This window comes from Rhinopithecus roxellana, chromosome 11, assembly GCF_007565055.1.
Source record: "Rhinopithecus roxellana isolate Shanxi Qingling chromosome 11, ASM756505v1, whole genome shotgun sequence".
NCBI classification, from domain to species: Eukaryota; Metazoa; Chordata; class Mammalia; order Primates; family Cercopithecidae; genus Rhinopithecus; species Rhinopithecus roxellana.
Genome location: NC_044559.1, coordinates 83,556,237 through 83,574,846, shown reverse-complemented (window position 1 = coordinate 83,574,846; position 18,610 = coordinate 83,556,237). Strand labels below are relative to the sequence as shown.

Here is an 18,610-nt window from a genome sequence, read left to right as displayed (position 1 = left end):
GCAATAAAATTCCTAGAGAGAATTGTCTAAACACACTGTCTCCAAATCTTCTCTTCCTATTCTCTCATAAGCCCACTCCTTTCGGGTTTTCCTCCCTGTCACTGTACTGAAACTGCCCATGTCAAGGTCACCAATGATGCTAATGGCACTAAATCCAAAGGTGCATCTTCATTTCTCGTGCAACTCAACCTGTCACCAGCAGGTGCTCTCATCTCCCTCCTGAACACAAATTCCTCAATTGTCTTCCAGGGCCTCATTCTCTCTTGATTTGTCTCCCCTACTTACTAATTGTTTTTATTAGTCTCTATCACCAATTATCCTCTTCTTCCCAAATTCCCAATATTAGAATGCTCTGTTGTCTGTTCTCGGCTCCCTTGTCCATCTACTCCTTGGCATTCTCATCTAGTCCCAATGCTGCCAGTACCTTCTATATGCTGGTGAGTCCTAACCGTGTGTCTCCACATCTCACTTTTGAACACCAGGCTTGCGTGGCCAACGTGGGTATTTAATGAACATCTCAGACTTTGAATCCAAAACCAAACTGGGACATTCCCTGCAATGTCTGATTCCATCTCTGTCTTTGCCAACTCATGGATGGCCACTCCATCCTTCTAGTTGCTCAGGCTAAGTCCTGGGGCATCTTTCAGTTATCTTTTCTTCCCTTGTCTCACAGCTAACCCTTCAGGATATACTGTTTACTCGACCTTCAAAACAGATTCCAGAATCCAGCTCTGATCATGACTGCACAGGTGTTCCATGAGCCACCTTGCCTCTTACTTCTCAGATCTCATCTCCCACTGCCCCTCTCTACTGGCATCTCTCTCTGTTCTTTGCACACTTTTGACTTAGAACCGTTGCATGGGCTGTTCATTGCATTTAATACCCTTAGGTATCTGCATAACTCTCCCTTCACCTTCTCGGGGTCTCCTCAGTGGTCTTCTCCAGGAAACCACCTATTGATACGACAAGCCTATTTAAAATTGCATCCTCCTGCAATTGCCACTCTTGATTTCTAACATACGCTTCTTTTTTTTTTTTTCAAACTTTTATCATAATGCTGCCATTGAACATACTTGTACATTTGTACTTGTATGTGTATTGTTTATTCTCTGTCCCCTCTCCCCCAGTAAGTTTCATAAGCACCCAGAGGGTAGGTCTGTGTTTTCTGTTTGGTTTCTGTTTTTATGCTTTGGGTCTGTTTTGCTCATGGATGAACTAAGTGCATGAATAGTAGGTGCTTCGTAAATATTTGTTGAATGAATGAATGATGGAAGGAAGCAGTGAATAAACTGTTGTATTAGAGCAGCTGTTCTCAACCAGAGGCAATTATTCCCCCCAGTGGACATTTGGCAATGTCTGAAGTCATATTTGATTGTTATGATGCAGGGGACGTTGTGCTACTGAAATTTAGCAAACAGACCATAGACCATGCTGCTAAGTATCCTGCAATGCACCAGACAGCCCTCCCACAACAAAGAATGACCCCATCCAAAATATTAATAGTCCCACTGCTGAGAAACCCTGCCTGGGAGTACAGACCCAGGCAGGCAGGGTCTGTAAAAGACAGGGACTTCTTCCTCTTCTTCTTTTTTTTTTTTTTTTGTGAGATGGAGTTTTGCTCTTATTGCCCAGGCTGGAGTGCAATGGTGCAATCTCTGCTCGCCGCAACCTCTGTCTCCTGGGTTCAAGCAATTCTCCTGGCTCAGCCTCCTGAGTAGCTGGGATTACAGGCATGCACCACTACACCCAGCTAATTTTTTTTTTTTTTTTTTTTTTTTTTTGTATTTTTAGTAGAGACACAGTTTCTCTACGTTGGTCAAGCTGGTCTCGAACTCCCAACCTCAGGTGATCCAACTGCCTTGGCCTCCCAAAGTGTTGGGATTATAGGTGTGAGCCACTGTGCCCGGCCAACAGGGATTTCTTTTAGGTTCCTTACAGATCTTAGGGTAGTAGTGAACTCTTCGGTGGTCAAAAATAGTTGCTGAATGAACGGTTAGTTGGTTGTTCAACTTGGTTGAATGGATGGATAGATTGATGGGTAAGTCAAACATTTCCTTGTTTGGTCTTTAGAATTGCATCTGTACATCTCACTTATCACTGAGTAAGCCTATATTGAGCTCTGAGCTGGAAAACATAGATGGGATAGCTTCCCTCAAGAAATTACAATCTAATTAGAAACAATATGTGTATATCGATTCAATAGTTATATGTGGACAATGACAAGATATAATAAAACAGGTAGAAGAGCAAAAAGAATGTGACTGATCGTTGAAAGAAGAGGTTATACAGAGATTACATTTTTCAAAGAGGTGAGTTTTGAGACAGTTTTTCAAGGAAATATTGGATAGAGAGTGGAAAAGAGGAAGAGAAGGAAGAGGAAACAGGAAAGAGGAAGAAGAGAAGGAAGGGAATTTTACACTGGAGGAATCATTAGAAGATGGAGGTGTATGTGCTGTGAAATGCAATAATTGCAAAATTCTAGAAAGAGTTTACACCGGCAGTCAGTAAGTACAGTCCCTGAGCTTCAGCCCCTAAGTAGGGAGGAGGGATAGAATGATTGCATTTTTAGGAGGGGATCAAAGAAGATAGGGAGTCCCCCCCACCACTGCAAACAAGGGGCTACTTACTTGTTTCATTTTAACTCCCCACATGGAGCCACTCACATCGATGACAAAGAGGATGTTTTTGGGAATTGGGTCCAGGTTGTCAGGAGCAAAGAAGTGGACAAAATATCCATTAAACACCTGAAAAATAGAACATCTTTGTGAGTCAAATCATGATTCCTGTTTAGAAGGTAGGGAGATGGGGACCTGGGGACTCGGAGAAGAGAGGGGGTCTACGGGGAGGAGGAGGTGGAGCTTGATGTGTATTTGCCTCCACATTTTCCTGCCTGATCCCCCACCTCCTCTCCTGTGAGGGTCAAGACCTTCCAACAGAGCATTTCACTGCACTCCCTGCCGCTCCACTCCACACGGCTCCACTCCATGCTGCTCCACTCCACGCCACTCCACTCCATGCCACTCCACTCCATGCCACTCCACGCTGCTCCACTCACTCCACTCCACACCACTCCATTCTACTCCTCTCCACTCCATGCCACACCACTCCAGGCCACTTCACTCCACTCCACATCATGCCACTCCACGTGACGCCAGGCCACTCCACTCCACACCATGCCACGCCACTCCACTCCACTCCATGCCATGCCACTCCACTCCATGCTGCTCCACTCCACTCCATGCCACTTCACTCCACACCACACCACTCCACACCACTCCATGCCACTTCACTCCACTCCACGCCACTCCATGCCACTCCACACCACGCCACTCCACTCCTCTCCACTCCATGTCACTCAGTCTTTACAGAGTGCCCCTGTTCCAGACGCCCTGTTAACCAGCGGTGAATCAGGCAGAGCCTCCGCCCTCAGGAGGCTCCCGGCCAGCAGAGGATAAGGATAAGTGAAGGCGATGTGCAGTGCAGCGTGTTAAACACCATGGTCAGGAAGTAAAGGGCTCGTCAAGAGCCCAGTGTGCATCTAACGCATGCAGGGGACGATTCTCTGGGAAGCGGCATCTCCACTGGGACCTGAGGATGAACTCAGAATTAGCTGCCCTCTTGAGAGCTGGGCCAGGTTGAGATAGTTGGGAATGGGGAAGAGAGTTCCAGACAGTGCAGCCCCAGAGATGAGAGAACATGGCATACTTGGGGCTCCACATGTGGTTCACCAAGATGGGGCCATAGAATCCAAGAATTCAGGGAAGTAGGTGGAGAATCAGCAGGACAGATCACGAAGGATGTGTCTGGGCCACTTCAGAAAATTTGGATTTTTCTGGAAGTTAATGAGAGTCTGCCTCAGCTGGACTCCTGACCATTCTCTTTGTCTTCTGCTGCAGGCTTGATGACTGACTCACCTAATTCTCTTTCCACTGCCCTTTGGCTGCCTCTTTCCAGGACACTACAGTGTCCAGGTACAGGGTGTGTGCTCCACTCGCTGTCCCTAGAGAGACTCTTGGAGTTTTGGGTACATTCTAGGAGTCCTCACTTTAGTACAAGGAAAGGAAGACACACATCTAAGACATGGTCAAAGGGGAAAGGAAACTTTTCAAGAAACTTTATGGTAAACCTTGACCCTGAAATTCACCCTTGGCTCTTGATCTTTCTAGGCTGTGGATGTGCCTTCCTCCTCTCCCCTAATCTCTGTGCTTTCTTTGATTGTCTAATTGCAAAGGGCTGTGGGAGCCTATCTAAAATTCCTGTTCTGTAATTATTCCATTATTCTTCATATGAGGCCCAGGAATGCCCTCCTGGGACAAGAGCGTGAGATCCGATGACCTTTCATTTAGTTTTTAAGACACAAAAGATAATGCTTAGCGGTATAATCGAAGAAGATGATTTCAGTCCCTTCTCTGCAGCTAGAAACACGTGCCCTGGCAGCTGGAAACCACCCACAGGCCTGGGAGTTTGTTCAAAAAGAAGCAGCTCTTTGGCATGAGCTTGGCAGTAGAACCAGAGCCGGTGTGCACTCACCTCCAGTTCACCAGCCTTCTCTTCTCTTTTCACGTCATACAGCACCACCAGTTCCCCATCTACCGCAGTCTCCCGGCAGCTAGGGCATATTCTCTGCTGTGCTACTGTGGGCTTGAAGGAGACGTGCGCCTAGAAAGAACAGTGACGTCAGAGCCTCTGCCTCTAGCCCCTTCCCAGTGAGAGCTTGGCGCTGCCCCTTCTCCAGCACACAGGGAAGAGGAGCTGCTCAGTGGACGTTCTGCATCCTGGCAACATCGGTGGACCCCTTACTGATGGGAAAGACAAGCCAGGGCTTTTGCAGGGAGTATCTCCAGCCTGCCATGCTGTTTGCAAGGTTTCAGGCCTTTTCAGAAGAAAGCCAATGATTTTTCTTCATCCCCTATAGAAGGGCTGACCACCTGCTTTGGAAAGAGTTTGTGAAATGTTTTAATGTTCTTAGAGGAGTCATAGTTGGTTATCATTGGCCGTTGAGGCAGAGAGCTGAACATTTCTTGCTATGGTTAATGAATGAGAATCCACCACATAGGATGTGAAAGCTGTCCTTTAGCTATTGCTTAAGTAGGTGACTTAGGGGAAATGAGACTCAAAAGGGACAATCTCTGGTCAAAATGGAAAGAAACCACTGGGAGTGTTGATCTGTGTGTCCTGGGGAGACCCTAGGCTCTTCTTAGGGATCCCCATTTCTCAGACAGTGTCCTCAACTCAACACCAGCCTGCGTTTGTATTCTCCAGAGCACAGGAGGAGAACACAACCCACGAGCCAGAGCCCCCCGTGGATGCCTGGCAACACGCAGGGCTCAGGGTACCTTCTGTTGTCCTTTAGAAACGACCGGAACACCATCAAAATGGCCTTCAAATGTGTCAGGAACATGAAGAAATCTGATTCCCTGAGGTTCGATAACCCACACATCTACCTAGAAATGCAAGAGAAAATTACCCAAAGCATTAAAAATCTTTAAAGTCTTTTAAAGCAAGAAGTAAAATTACAAATAAGTCCTCTGATGCTTTCCTCCTCCGCAGGTTTCCCCAGTGCGGCTTCGTGATCTCTCCTGCAGGACCACAAGTTCCTGCGATGGGGTTCATCTCACTGCGGAGGCTTAACCCCCGTCTGTCAACTCAGAACTCTCCTTCTGCTGCCTCACTCCCCCAGGAGTCAATTCCCTTCTTCATTCTATTGGAGTCTTTTTATTTATAAGAACATTTGCATTGTTAGGGAAAAAAAGAATTCCTTCCTTTTTTTCTCTCTCTCTCATTGTTAAATAGCACTGCATTTACTCTGTAGACCTGCCATTGTTAAATAGTACTGCATTTGCTTTGTAGAACTGTCAAAAGTAGACCATTTTCCCCAAATATTGGGTCATTTTATTTCTTCTCTGTCTTCTTGCTTTGAACAGAGCTCGTCTAGGGAAATCCTCTTTGGTGATTCTTGACCAAACCACAGTCATGGCTGCCATTTGTTTCTTTTTTCATTTAACTCTATGATTTGTTTATTTATATTTTTGTGTATTTATTTTGAAAATTTTGTATAAATTGAAGGAGTACAAATGCAGTTTGGTTACATGAACATATTGCACAGGAGTGAAGTCTAGGCTTTTAGTGAAACTACCACCCAAGAAATGTACCTTGTATTCGTTAAGTAATTTATCATCCCTCACTCCATTCCCACCCTCCCACACTTCTCCCAAGTCTCCCCACTCCCACTCTCCCACACTTCCGAGCCTCCAACATCTATTATTCCACACCCTATGTCCCTGCGTACATATTATTCAACTCTCTCTTATAAGTGAGAACATGTGGTATTTGACTTTCTGTATCTGAGTTACTTAACTGCCATTTTTTCTTTCTTTCTTTCTTTTCTTTCTTTCTTTCTTTCTTTCTTTCTTTCTTTCTTTCTTTCTTTCTTTCTTTCTGTCTCTCTCTCTCTCTCTCTCTCTCTCTCTCTCTTTCTTTCTTTCTTTCTTTCTTTCTTTCTTTCTTTCTTTCTTTCTTTCTTTCTTTCTTTTCAGACAAGGTTTTATTTTGTCATCCAGCCTGGAGTACAGTGGCATGATCATAGCTAACTGTGGCCTCGACTTTTTGGGCTCAAGCTATCCTCCTGCCTCAGTCTCCCAAGTAGGTGGGACTACAGGGGTACACCACCATGCCTGGCTAATTTATTTATTTATTTTCAGTAGAGATGAGGTCTCACTGTGCTGCCCAGGTTGTCCCTCAGTTTTTGTTAATATTGTTACTATCAACAATCTCAATGATTGTCTCCTTCTAGGCTTAGATGCTAATCACATCTAACCATTGTTTCAAATTATTTATCGTGGGATTCATGGCATTGAGCAAGAGAAAGTGCATGACTGACACCCATCCATCATCAGTACTGGAAAAACATCCAACATCACACTCTTAGTTGTACAGAGCATCTTGGCCAAGTCATGTGCCCTGGTAAGGGGCTGCATTTACCTGAAGGAAGGGCATCTTTTTTTCAATTCACGCAAAAGCACGGTATATGCTAGGAGTGGCCCAGAAAAGAATCAAGAGCATAGACTCTGATAGTGAACTGATGCCAAATAGTGGGCATTATTGATCAGACGAGCAGCTTTTTAAACGGGAATTAAAGTTTCATCATGATTAATTCATTCCCTTTCATCTCCCATGTCTCCAGGCAATTCACAACCTGTCTGCTTCACTCTCCTATCTTCCAGGGGGAGGGGCACGTTGGCCTCTGTACTCTCTTAGGTTTCCTCTTGTCTAGCTCTGCCTCCTACACTAAACAGTCATAGGATGTCGCATAGATTTGAGCAAAGAAAAGAGCAGTTTAGTCTTTATAGCAAGAGATGAAGATGACAGCAGAGGTGAGTTCAGATGGATAGGAGCACAGTGGATGTCCGAGGCACTGCTCCCCTGCTGTGATGATGGCTGGGGTGGCAGGGAAGACAACTCACTTAACCTTCATCAAGCTCCTGTCATTGGCCACATATTACAGGAACAGGTAACCAAGTACAGGACGTTCTCACTTCTAAGTGGGAGCTAAAGATTGAGTACACATGAACACAAAGAAGGGAGCAATTGACACCAGGGTCTACTCCATGGTGAGGGAGGGAGGAGAGAAAGGATCGGAAAACTACCTATCAGGTACTATGCTCATTACCTCGGTGGTGAAATCATCTGTACACACCACCCCTGTGATGTGGAATTTACCATATAACAAACCTGCACACGTGCCCCGGAACTTAAAATAAAAGTTTAAAAAAAGAACTGAGAAACCAAAATCTGTTACCGTAGCCTTTTCAGAGATGAGACAGCAGAGACTCAGGAACACTGGTCCCTGAAGATTAGTGTCTTGGGATGAATGGTGGCCTCCCCACTAAAGATATGCCCAACCCCTGGAACCTGTGAACATGGATTTATCCGGAAAAAGAGTCCTTGCAGATGCAATTAAGGATCTTGAGTTGAGATCATCCTGTACTACCTGGTGGACCCCAAATCTAATAGGTGTTCTTGTGAGAGAAAGGCAGAGGGGCATTTGAGATGCTCGGAGGGGGAGAGGCTGCGATCACAGAAGAAGAGATTGGAGTGATCTGACCAGAAGGCCACAAGTCAAGGAAGGCCAGCAGCTGCCGGAGAGCAGGAGAAGCAAGGAATGGGCTTTCCCCTGGAGCCTCCAGAGAGACAGTGCAGCTCTGCAGACACCTTGACTTCAGACTTCCGTAAGAGAATCAATTTCTATTCTGTTAAGCTGTGGTGTTTGCTGTAACTTGTTATAGCAGAGCTCAGAAACCACCATCCACCATAATATGGCTGTTAAGGAGAGTGACAGCTTTAAGGAAGTGGTGTGGCTGACTCCAAACCCACCATCTTTTCAATACATCCCATTTTCTTGCAGAGTTGAGTGGCATCCAACACCACAAGTGGTGTTGACAAGCAGAAAGTATAAATCAGGGTCAGGGACTATAAAAGGACAGTGTCACTGTCCACCCTACAGATCCAGGCTTACCTCCAAGTGTTTGGCCAGCCGTCCAGGCTGCAGATAGATCCTATGTTCATAGGAGCCCAGCTTCCTCCACTTCACCTCCTCGTAGTGAAGTTCGAACTGCACCTTTGCTCCTGGGAGGACATTTACTTCCGTTCTGAAGTTTTCCATGTCAAGAGCCCTGCTCCTAAAGGTGACAGCCCCCAATAAAAGTCAACAGATACATGATTAAGCAGCAAGACTCACAACCTAGGCAGAGGGTGTGTAGACTTTCCTGGACAGTCCGACCTGCTCAGTAGTTCATGAAAGTGAACAGTAGGTACACCAGAGATAAGTGCAGCTTCTAGATCAGTTGAATCCCAACAAGAGCTTCCATCTCCTCTCCTACCCAATCTCCGGCTCCCAGAGCTTCTTACTGACTTGAGTATTGTCTGCAAAAAGCTACCAGGGATTGGCCCCTATCCTGGGCCAGAAACCTGACATCTATCGTTGCTGATATAGCAGCTTTGCAATATGGATATCATTACCCTGACTTTTCAGATGATAAAAAAAATTAGGCTTGGGCCGGGTGCAGTGGCTCACACCTGTAATCCCAGCACTTTGGGAGGCCGAGGTGGGCAGATCACGAGGTCAGGAGTTTGAGACCAGCCTGGCCAACATGGTGAAACCCTGTCTCTACTAAAAATGCAAAAATTAGCTGGGCATGGTGGCACATGCCTGTAATCCCAGCTACTCAGGAGGCTGGGGCAGGAGAACTGTTTGAACCAGGACCCAGGAGGCGGAGGTTGCGTTGAGCCGAGATCACGCCATTGCACTCCAGCCTGGGCAACAAGAGTGAAATTCTGTCTAAAAAAAAAAAGGGGTTGTAGAGGACCTGCTCAAGACCCCATGGCCAGTCCACTGTGGGACCAGGACTCACACCCAAGGTTGGATCGTTCAAAGATAGCACACTTTTCCTGTACTGCATTTGAGGCTCACTATAGGAGTTCTTGATATTTTTGAAGGTCTTCAGAAAGAAAAACTTTATTATTGCATCAAATTGAGTATGTTTCTCTCTCTCTCTTTTTTTGAGCTGGAGTCTCGCTCTGCTGCCCAGGCTGTAGTATAATGGTGTGATCTTGGCTGACTGCAACCTCTGCCTCCAGGGTTCAAGCTATTCTCCTACCTTAGCATTCTGAGTAGCTGGGATTACAGATGTGCGCCACCACACCCAGCTAATTTTCGTATTTTTAGTAGAGTCAGGGTTTCGCCATGCTGGCCAGGCTGGTCTTGAACTCCTGACCTCAGATGATCCACCCACCTCCACCTCCGAAAGTGCTGGGATTACAGGCTGAGCCACTGCACCTGGCCTGAGTATGTTTTTCTCTCAGAAGGCCTTATTTTAGTCACATACATATTGAGTTCAATGTGATCATTGATCTTGAGGTGTTTATGGTTTAAAGAGAAAGCAGCAGAATTATCAACACTGGTGATTCCAGCATTAGGATAAACAAGGAATGATTTTTTTAAACGAAATAAGTAAATACACTGGGCACGGAGACTGACACCTGTAATCCTAGCACTTTGGGAGGCCGAGGTGGGTGGGTCACTTGAGGTCAAGAGTTACCAGCCTGGCCAACATGGTGAAATCCCATCTCTACTAAAAACACAAAAATTAGCCATGTGTGGTGGTGGGTGCCTGTAATCCCAGCCACTCAGGAGACTGAGGCAGGAGAATTGCTTAGACTCGGGAGGTGGAGGTTGCAGTGAGCCCTGTCTCTACTAAAAATACAAAAATTAGCCGGACGTGGTGATGGGTGCCTGTAATCCTAGCTCTTGGGAGGCTGAGGCAGGAAAATTGCTTAGATCTGGGAGGTGGAGTTTGCAGTGAGCAGAGATCATGCCACTGCACTTCACTCTATCCAGGGTGATAGAGTGAAACTTCATCTCAAAAATAATAAAATAAAATAAAATAAAGAAATAAAAAGAAAAGAAATAAGTGAGTAAGCAAGGTGAGAGGTTGCATAATCAGCCTGTGGGATTGGGGAGTTGTGAATAGTCAGTGTGAGATAACTGAAGAAAAAGATGAGCATGACCTGTGCAAAGCTTTGAAACAGAGCCTGTAGTGAGAGACTATGTTTACCCGAGGGGTGCACTAGGATGGGAGCTCTGCGTTCCCTGCAGTATCTCCAGTGCCTAGAAGAGTTTCTGGTAGAAATAAGTATTTGTGGGATGGATAAACAAATAAATGAATGGGTGATGTGGTCAAAATGATGGATAAAGATGGCAAAATCATTCTCTCTCTCTCTCTCTCCTTCCTTCCTTCCTTCCTTCCCCTTCCTTCCTTCCTTCCTTTATTCCTTTTTTCTTTCTTTCTCTTTCTTTCTTTCTTTCTTTCTCTTTCTTTCTTTCTTTCTTTCTTTCTTTCTTTCTTTCTTTCTTTCTTTCTTTCTTTCTTTCTTTCCTTCTTTCTTTCTTTCTTTCGTTCGTTCTCTCTCTCTTTCTCTCTTTCTCTCTTTCTTTCTTTCTTACTTTTTTTGAGACAGAGTTGCTGTGTCTCCAGTCTGGAATGCAGTAGTGTGATCTCGACTCACTGCAACCTCTGACTCCCTGGTTCAAGTAAGCCTCCCGTGTAGCTGGGATTATAGGCACATGCCACCACACCCAGCTAATTTACGTATTTTTAGTAGAGACAGGGTTTCACCATGTTGGCCAGGATGGTCTCGATCTCATGACCTCATGATCTGCCTGCCTCAACCTCCCAAAGTGCTGGGATTACAGGCATGAGCCACTGTGCCCGGCCAGCAAAATGATTCTTAACGGTAAAAGAACTGATTTACTGGCCAGGCGTGGTGGCTCACGCCTGTAATCCCAGCACTTTGGGGGGCTGAGGTGGGTGGATCACGAGGTCAGTAGATCAAAACCATCCCGGCTAACACGGTGAAACCCTGTCTCTACTAAAAATACAAAAAAATTAGCCGGGCATGGTGGCTGGTGCCTGTAGTCACAGCCACTTGGGAGGCTGAGGCAGGAGAATGGCATGAACCCAGGAGGTGGAGCTTGCAGTGAGCCGAGATGGAGCCACTGTACTCCAGCCTGGGCTACAGAGTGAGACTCCGTCTCAAAAAAAAAAAAAAAAAAAACTGATTTACCTGCAGGAAGGCTAGAGGCATTTCCTCTGCTTGGAGCTTCTTCTCTCCTTTCTCTACCTGGCTGAAGTTTACTACAGTTGGTGCTCTGTATCCTCTAGAGTTTGGTTCCAGGATTCCCCAAGGATACCCAAATCCAGCGATGCCCAAGCCACTGTTATAAAATAGTGTGGTGAAGTCAACCCTCTGTATCCACAAGTCTCCATCCACAGTTGGTTGAATCTGAGAATGTGGAACCCATGGATATGAAGGCCAACTGTAACCTTCCTGGGCTCCGCTTACACACAGTCCTCTGTGGGACTTCCTGGACCCTCAGACAGGATTAATCAGCCTGTGGGACTTCCTGTAATCCTCAGGATTACACACTCGGCACTCGGAACTCCCGTAGTGTTTTTTGTGTACCCTCTCTGTATTTCTGTGTTAGCACTTGCCCACTACAGATATTGTGGTCACAGGTTCCTTGTCTGTCTCCTGTACGGGACTGATGGTGTCTGCTTTTGTGTTGCTGCTGCCTCTGACAGAACCGGGTACAGAGTTTGCGTTTGATGCATTTCTGTTGAATGAATAAATGCATGAATGAAAGGAAAAGAACTTCAACTACAGGTGAGTTTGGGGATGTAGGAGAGGAGGAGATGAGGAAAGAAACGTGGCAGGATTTGGCCTGATAGTGAGTGTGCGGTGCAAGCAGTGAGAAGGTGAAAATTCCTTTGAAGATTTTTTTCCCTTTGAAGAGAAGCTGCTTTTTGAGGGTGACTTGGCATTCCCCGGTCTTACTTAGATTATAAGGGGAAAAAATAAACAAAACCTAAGTATCGCAGCCCAGCATGGTTGCTCAAGCCTGTAATCCTAGCACTTTGGGAGGCCGATGAGGGAGGAGCACTTGAGGCCAGCCTAGACAACAAAGCAAGGCCTTAACTCTACAAAAACTAAAAAAATTAGTCAGGCATGGTGGTGCACCCCAAGTCCCAGCTACTTGGGAGGCTGAGGCATTCCCGCTTGGGGCCAGGAGTTCGGGGTTGTAGTGAGCTGTGATCACACCACTGCATTCCAGCTTGGGTAAAAAGGAAGACCTCATCTCAAAAAATAAATAAATAAATAATTGCCTTATCTCTACAAATAGGCAGAATAAATCATTAAGGCAAATTTTAAACTTTCCCTTCTGCATATATGTTAAGTTTTGTAACAAGATCACCAACGTTTCTGTAGTTTCTCTCTTCGCTCTTTAGAAAAATCAGTGTTTATTTACAGAACATCCATCTACTTGCTAGATGAGTGATGTAAGCACAACCAGCATGCGATCACCCAAAACCCATTGGTTGAAGAAGGACCTTTAGGCAAATAGAAGCCGCAGTGCCTAATTCTCCCATCTGGCTTCGAGAGTTTGCCATTGGCTCAGGTGCCGTGCCTTTCCAGAGGCTGGTTTGCTGCTGTGGGAAGGAGACAGGAGAGGAAACCACCATCGAGAGGCAAGGGCAAGCCTTGCTCACTCAGGCCTTACCTCACCAAGCCAGCCGTCTTGCCTTTTGCTCTGGCCTGTGCGTAGAGAGCTCGGCCCACAGTCTTCTCCTTAATAGAACTCCTAAATGTCGTGCCATCCACAGTCCTAGAAAACGACAGAAGGCAACCAGTTGGTCAGAAAAATAATCTTTTTTTTTTTTTTTTTTTCTTGAGATGGAGTCTTGCTCTGTCACCCAGGCTGGAGTGCAATGGTGCAATCTCGGCTCACTGCAACCTCTGCCTCCCGGGTTCAAGCAATTCTCCTGCTTCAGCCTCCTGAGGAGCTGGGATTACAGGCTCCTGCCACCATGCCAGGCTAATTTTTTGTATTTTTAGTAGAGGTGGGGTTTCACCATGTTGGCAAGGCTGGTCTCGAACTTCTGACCTCGTGATCCATCTGCCTTGGCCTCCCAAAGTTCTGGGATTACAGGTGTGAGCCACCGTGCCTGGCCCAGAATAGTAATCTTAGCAAAACAAACAAGAGCAAGCAAAGAACCCAACAAGGCTGATTTAAAGAATGAGGGCAATGATCATTTTGTGTCTATCAGAAATAAGGGAGGCATTTGAATAGTTTATAGACAGATTTCCTTTATTGATTGGATAGAGTGGCTTGAGAGGGGTTTGGTAGGCTCCCACCCTAAAACCTTTCCCTCATGTACTGTTGTTTGTTTTTAGATTTTTCCTCATTTTTGAATTTCATCCTTTAGATGAAGAATGGTTCTCTTTGGGTATCCCCTTCGAATGACAAATGTGACTAGGAGAGGTGACTGATAAATTCCAAATTATCTCGTTACCTTTGGTTCATCAGGTCATTCTGTGAGTTAAGAATTTGGCATAGCTGTGGGGTATGCAATGGACCGAATGTTTATGTTCCCCGCAAATGTGTATGTTGAACCTTACTTCCTAGGACGATGACATTAGGAGGTGGGGCCTTGGAGAGGTAATTAGGTCTCTCCTCATGAATAGCCTTTAGTGCTCTCACAAAAGAGACTTCAAGGAGTTCTCTCATCTCTTTCCATCCTGACTGAACCAGGAAATGGGCCCTCACCAGACATGAAATCTTTGGGCACCTTGATCTCAGACTTCCCAGCCTTCAGAACTATGAGAAATACATTTCTGTTGTTTATAAGCTACCCATTTTATGGTAGTCATAGCATACTTAGTCATAGCAGCCTGAGCTGATGAAGACAGACTATTATGCTCCTCTGCAAGGATGGAAAAGAATAGAGAAAAATGGGGGAAGGTGCTGGTGGGTCCACTGCCAAAGCGGTGTTTATCTGGAAACCATCTCCCTTGGGGACCTCTGTCTTCTATTTGCACCTCATCTCTTTCCACCTTACTTTTAGCTGGCTAGCAACTAATCCTTACCGAGTCATGGTTGGTCAGAGAGGTAGAATCCAGAATTTTGGGAGTAAATGGGAACTTCCAGTACTCAAATGGGCAGTGTCTTTTCCAAGGAGCAATTTAGAAATGTGTGAAGTTTGGGTTGTTGAGATGACTCGGAAGTGCTGCTGGCATTTGTGGGAGGACACCGAGAATGTTAGTCATCCTGCAATGTGAAGGACAGCTCCACTGAAGAATTTTCCTGCCCCAAATGCCAACAGCACATGTGTTGAAGCACACTTCTGGGTTTGCCTCTTTAGATGAGAGATATCAGACCCCAGGAGATAGATGACTCTTGCTCAAGGTCATGCTGCTGGTCAAGACCATCATGCTTCTATCAAATCACATGTCCCTTTGCAGGGACATGGATCAAGCTGGAAGCCATCATCCTCAGCAAACTAACACAGGAACAGAAATTCAAACACTGTATATTCTCACTCATAAGTGGGAGTTGAACAATGAGAACACATGGACACAGGGAGGGGAACATCACACACCGGGGCCTGTCAGGAGGTAGGGGGTAAGGGGAGGGACAGCATTAGGACAAATAGCTAACACATGCGGGGCTTAAAACCTAGATAACAGGATGATAGGTGCAGCAAACCACCATAGCTCATGTATACCTATGTAACAAACCTGCACATTCTGCACTTGTATCCTGGAATTTAAAGTAAAAACAAAACAAAACAAACAAAAAACAGAAATAACAGATCTTTAGAGTAAGTTCTGATTATGTGGTTTAAAAACAGGAATTTATTAAAATAGTTTTCAATGTCATTTCTAGACATGGGGTCATATAATACCACTACAGAAAAGCTTTCCCTTCTCCCTTTGCTTTTTAGAAAAGGCAGACAAAAAAAGCGATACATTTTAAAGCCAATTCAAAGGATACCAATCAAAGTGACACAATGCCTTTCTCTGCCTACTTGGTTTTGTTTGGAAAATAGAGTTCACATGACTGCCAAAGTGCATGGTAGTTGAACCCTTTACTGTTTATCTACAGTGATCACTGATTACCCTGGTGTATGAAAGACAAAAGTGGATGAGAAGTAACTCAACCTAATGTCTTCATGAAAAAGATAGCCAGACTTTATGCACAGTACTTTGCTGTGTTCTTGGCAACTTAAGAGGGACATTGACTACTTGGAACATACTCTGGGGTGGCCGCCTTGATATTTGGACATAGAAATCTTTCCAATCACTTAGAGGAACAGAGAATATTTAGCTTTGATGCACGAAGGCTCCAAGTGGATAAGATAACTGGCATTAACTGTTTGGAAAGTATTGGAGTCATTTAACATTTTTTTATTATGAAAAATTTCAAACACACAGAAAATAGAGGGAATAATATGAGATGTCCATGAAATCATCACTGTGCTACACCATTATGAATACTCAACCAATCTTAATTTGTCTATACTCTCATGCTTTCCACCTCAATTGTTAAGAAGCCAAGCTCAAGGCCGGGCGTGGTAGCTCACGCCTGTAATCCAAGCACTTTGGGAGGCCGAGGTGGGTGGATCACGAGGTCAAGAGATTGAGACCATCCTGGCTAACATGGTGAAACCCTGTCTCTACTAAAAATACAAAAAATTAGCCAGGCGTGGTGGCGGGCACCTGTAGTCCCAGCTACTTGGGAGGCTGAGGCAGGAGAATGGTGTGAACCTGGGAGGCAGAACTTGCAGTGAGCCGAGATGGTGCCACTGCACTCCAGCCTGGGTGACAGAGCGAGACTCCATCTCAAAAAAAAAAAAAAAGCCAAGCTCAGATGGCACATCATTTCATATATGAACACTTCAATATGTATTTTGTAGAGAGCTTTTTAAAAATTCATGTGATTATCACTAGAGTCATTGGGTAGAAAGTGGAAAATATTTAAATGAAGTATAAGAAAGGACTCTTAACAGAGCTGTCAACCATTGAGTTGATTGCCTTGGGAAAAGTGAGTTTATCATTAAGGAAATCATCACACACTTGTAAGTGGTGTTACAGAGGAGGTCAAGCACTGGATAAGTAATTGGATTTAATCTGTGGTTCTCAACTTGTTTTTTTTTTGTTTTTTTTTTCCTACAGAGAAACATATGGCAGATGGCATTGACCTGCTGTGCACATGCTCTTACGTGGTTTGCTATAAGCCAGGGCAACCCAGTATATTTTTCTCCTCCCAAGAAAGTATATTAAAATGCAAGTAAGTATGAGGTTGTTACCATAGAGATAGACTTAAGTTTGCTTTAGCTTATTAGAAACAAAAAGCAAATAATTCACAAATGCTAATGCTTTGAATAGGAGCAAATTATTGGGACCACCCTCACAATGACCCTTGCCATCCAGCCGGTCCACAGTTCTGGAGGTAAGCGCCACTGGGAGAGTTGACCATGAAGGTCCACTCTAACTATGAGGGGTTTTGATTCTGTGGGTAGAGCACCTGCAATTTCTGGCTCTACACAGAAGTTACTTACATGGAGAAGTTGGAAATGAAGGCTCCTTTGGGGATCTGAACATCAAACACGACATTCTGAGGCTGTGGGGAATTGTTCACCACTTTGCTCTGGATCATGGTGGTAGCCATCCGAGAAGTAATAGTAGACTGGACTTTATAGCTATAAAGAGTTACTTGATCAGCCTCTTCCTGAAATTGGCAAGAAAGCATAACGGTACTAATTGAAAAATCACACAGAACTTCATCAAATGTAGAGCATTTGATGTTAACAGCACTATATTTTCCTTGTTTTACTAGCAGAACAATTCCGAGGCCTTGATAAGGGCAGAACTCGGTGTTGTTAAGCATTCTCCTAACTTCTTGGAACACCCAGCGAACAGAAATCTGCCTTCGTTTCAAGATACTTTGAGCTAAAAGGCATTTTCAGCCCTATGAGTCTATAAATAAGGATTTTTCAAAAATTAGAATACACGTAGAAAACGGTTGTGGGAAGCCAGATTGGATTGAGGAAGTCCAGGAAATAACTCCAAATGCAGGACCATCAGCTGGGGAAAGGATACTGGATTGCGAGGTTGAAAGAGGACCCTGGTTGTATCTTCTGTTAGGGTCAGACAGGGGTGCTGTGGGGTGGATACACACATGTGGCCTCCACCAACCCCTCTTACCACTCTCTACCTTCTTTAGTCTCCTCTATTACAATTTCATCTGCAGTCCTTTTCTCCTCCCTCAAGTCAGAACAAGTTAAGAGAACAGTGATGGGTGTAAGCAAGGGGCATTGATCTTGGACCAGGCATTCTGATATAAGTATTGGTCCAACACTCTGGACCTCCTTACCCAATCGCTACTGATTTAAAGCAGCTCCAGTATAAAGGATCTCATACGTAAGTGTTCTCAAAGGCAAGGTCCTAGAAACCCATGTCTTTCAGGAGGTGACTGAGAGCTGCAAGCTCCTTCAGGTCTATGACAACTATGGGACGCATTAGATTTTGCCTTTTTCTACAAAAGGATTTACTTGTCTCAATACCAGGTCTCATTCCCCAAACTTTGTAGTCCAACATTAAACCTTTTGACTAACCATGCAGCTCACCTCAAGCTAAAATAAAATCCAGGTGAATCTACGTGTCCTTCCTCCCTCTGAAGTGTGCACTTCTGGCAGTTTCTGCCAATTCAGGGCAGGAAGCACAACATAAACCACTTCCTCAGGTTGTTTTCTTGCCACAGGGTGGTCTACTCTGAACATCTCAGGGAACTGGGCCATTTTGTATTTAAGAATTCCTTCCCACGGGCACTCTTTTATTATCTCAAGCTGTCATACTTTAAATCAAAATGGTGTCGGAAGCAATGGCTCACACCTGTAATCCCAGCACTTTGGGAGGCTGAGGCAGGCAGATCACCCAAGGTCAGGAGTTCGAGACCAGCCTGGCCAACATGGTGAAACCCCATCTCTACTAAAAACACAAAAATTAGCTGGGCATGGTGGCACATGCCTGTAATCCCAGCCACTCAGGAGACTAAGGCAGGAGAATCTCTTGAACCTAGGGGGCAGAGGTTGCAGTGAGCTGAGATCACGCCATTGCACTCCAGCCTGGGCAAGAAGAGTAAAACTCTGTCTCGAAAAAATAAAAATAAAAACGTAAAAATAAATATTTAAAACGGGTAAGTTGGAATAAA

At 45.0% G+C, this 18,610-nt stretch overlaps 1 protein-coding gene across 1 annotated transcript in view; it reads right to left on the bottom strand.

The window, feature by feature from the left end:
* The window catches only part of ITIH2 (inter-alpha-trypsin inhibitor heavy chain 2), a 45,761-nt gene that overhangs the window by 22,862 nt on the left and 4,289 nt on the right, over nucleotides 1-18,610 (bottom strand). Inside the window, exons 4-9 of the mRNA XM_010389375.1 lie at nucleotides 16,959-17,128; nucleotides 13,118-13,222; nucleotides 8,516-8,678; nucleotides 5,337-5,444; nucleotides 4,531-4,659; nucleotides 2,628-2,744 (exon numbers count right to left, since the gene is read on the bottom strand). Coding sequence (XP_010387677.1) covers nucleotides 2,628-2,744; nucleotides 4,531-4,659; nucleotides 5,337-5,444; nucleotides 8,516-8,678; nucleotides 13,118-13,222; nucleotides 16,959-17,128 — 792 coding nt within the window. The remainder of the gene's footprint in view (nucleotides 1-2,627; nucleotides 2,745-4,530; nucleotides 4,660-5,336; nucleotides 5,445-8,515; nucleotides 8,679-13,117; nucleotides 13,223-16,958; nucleotides 17,129-18,610) is intronic.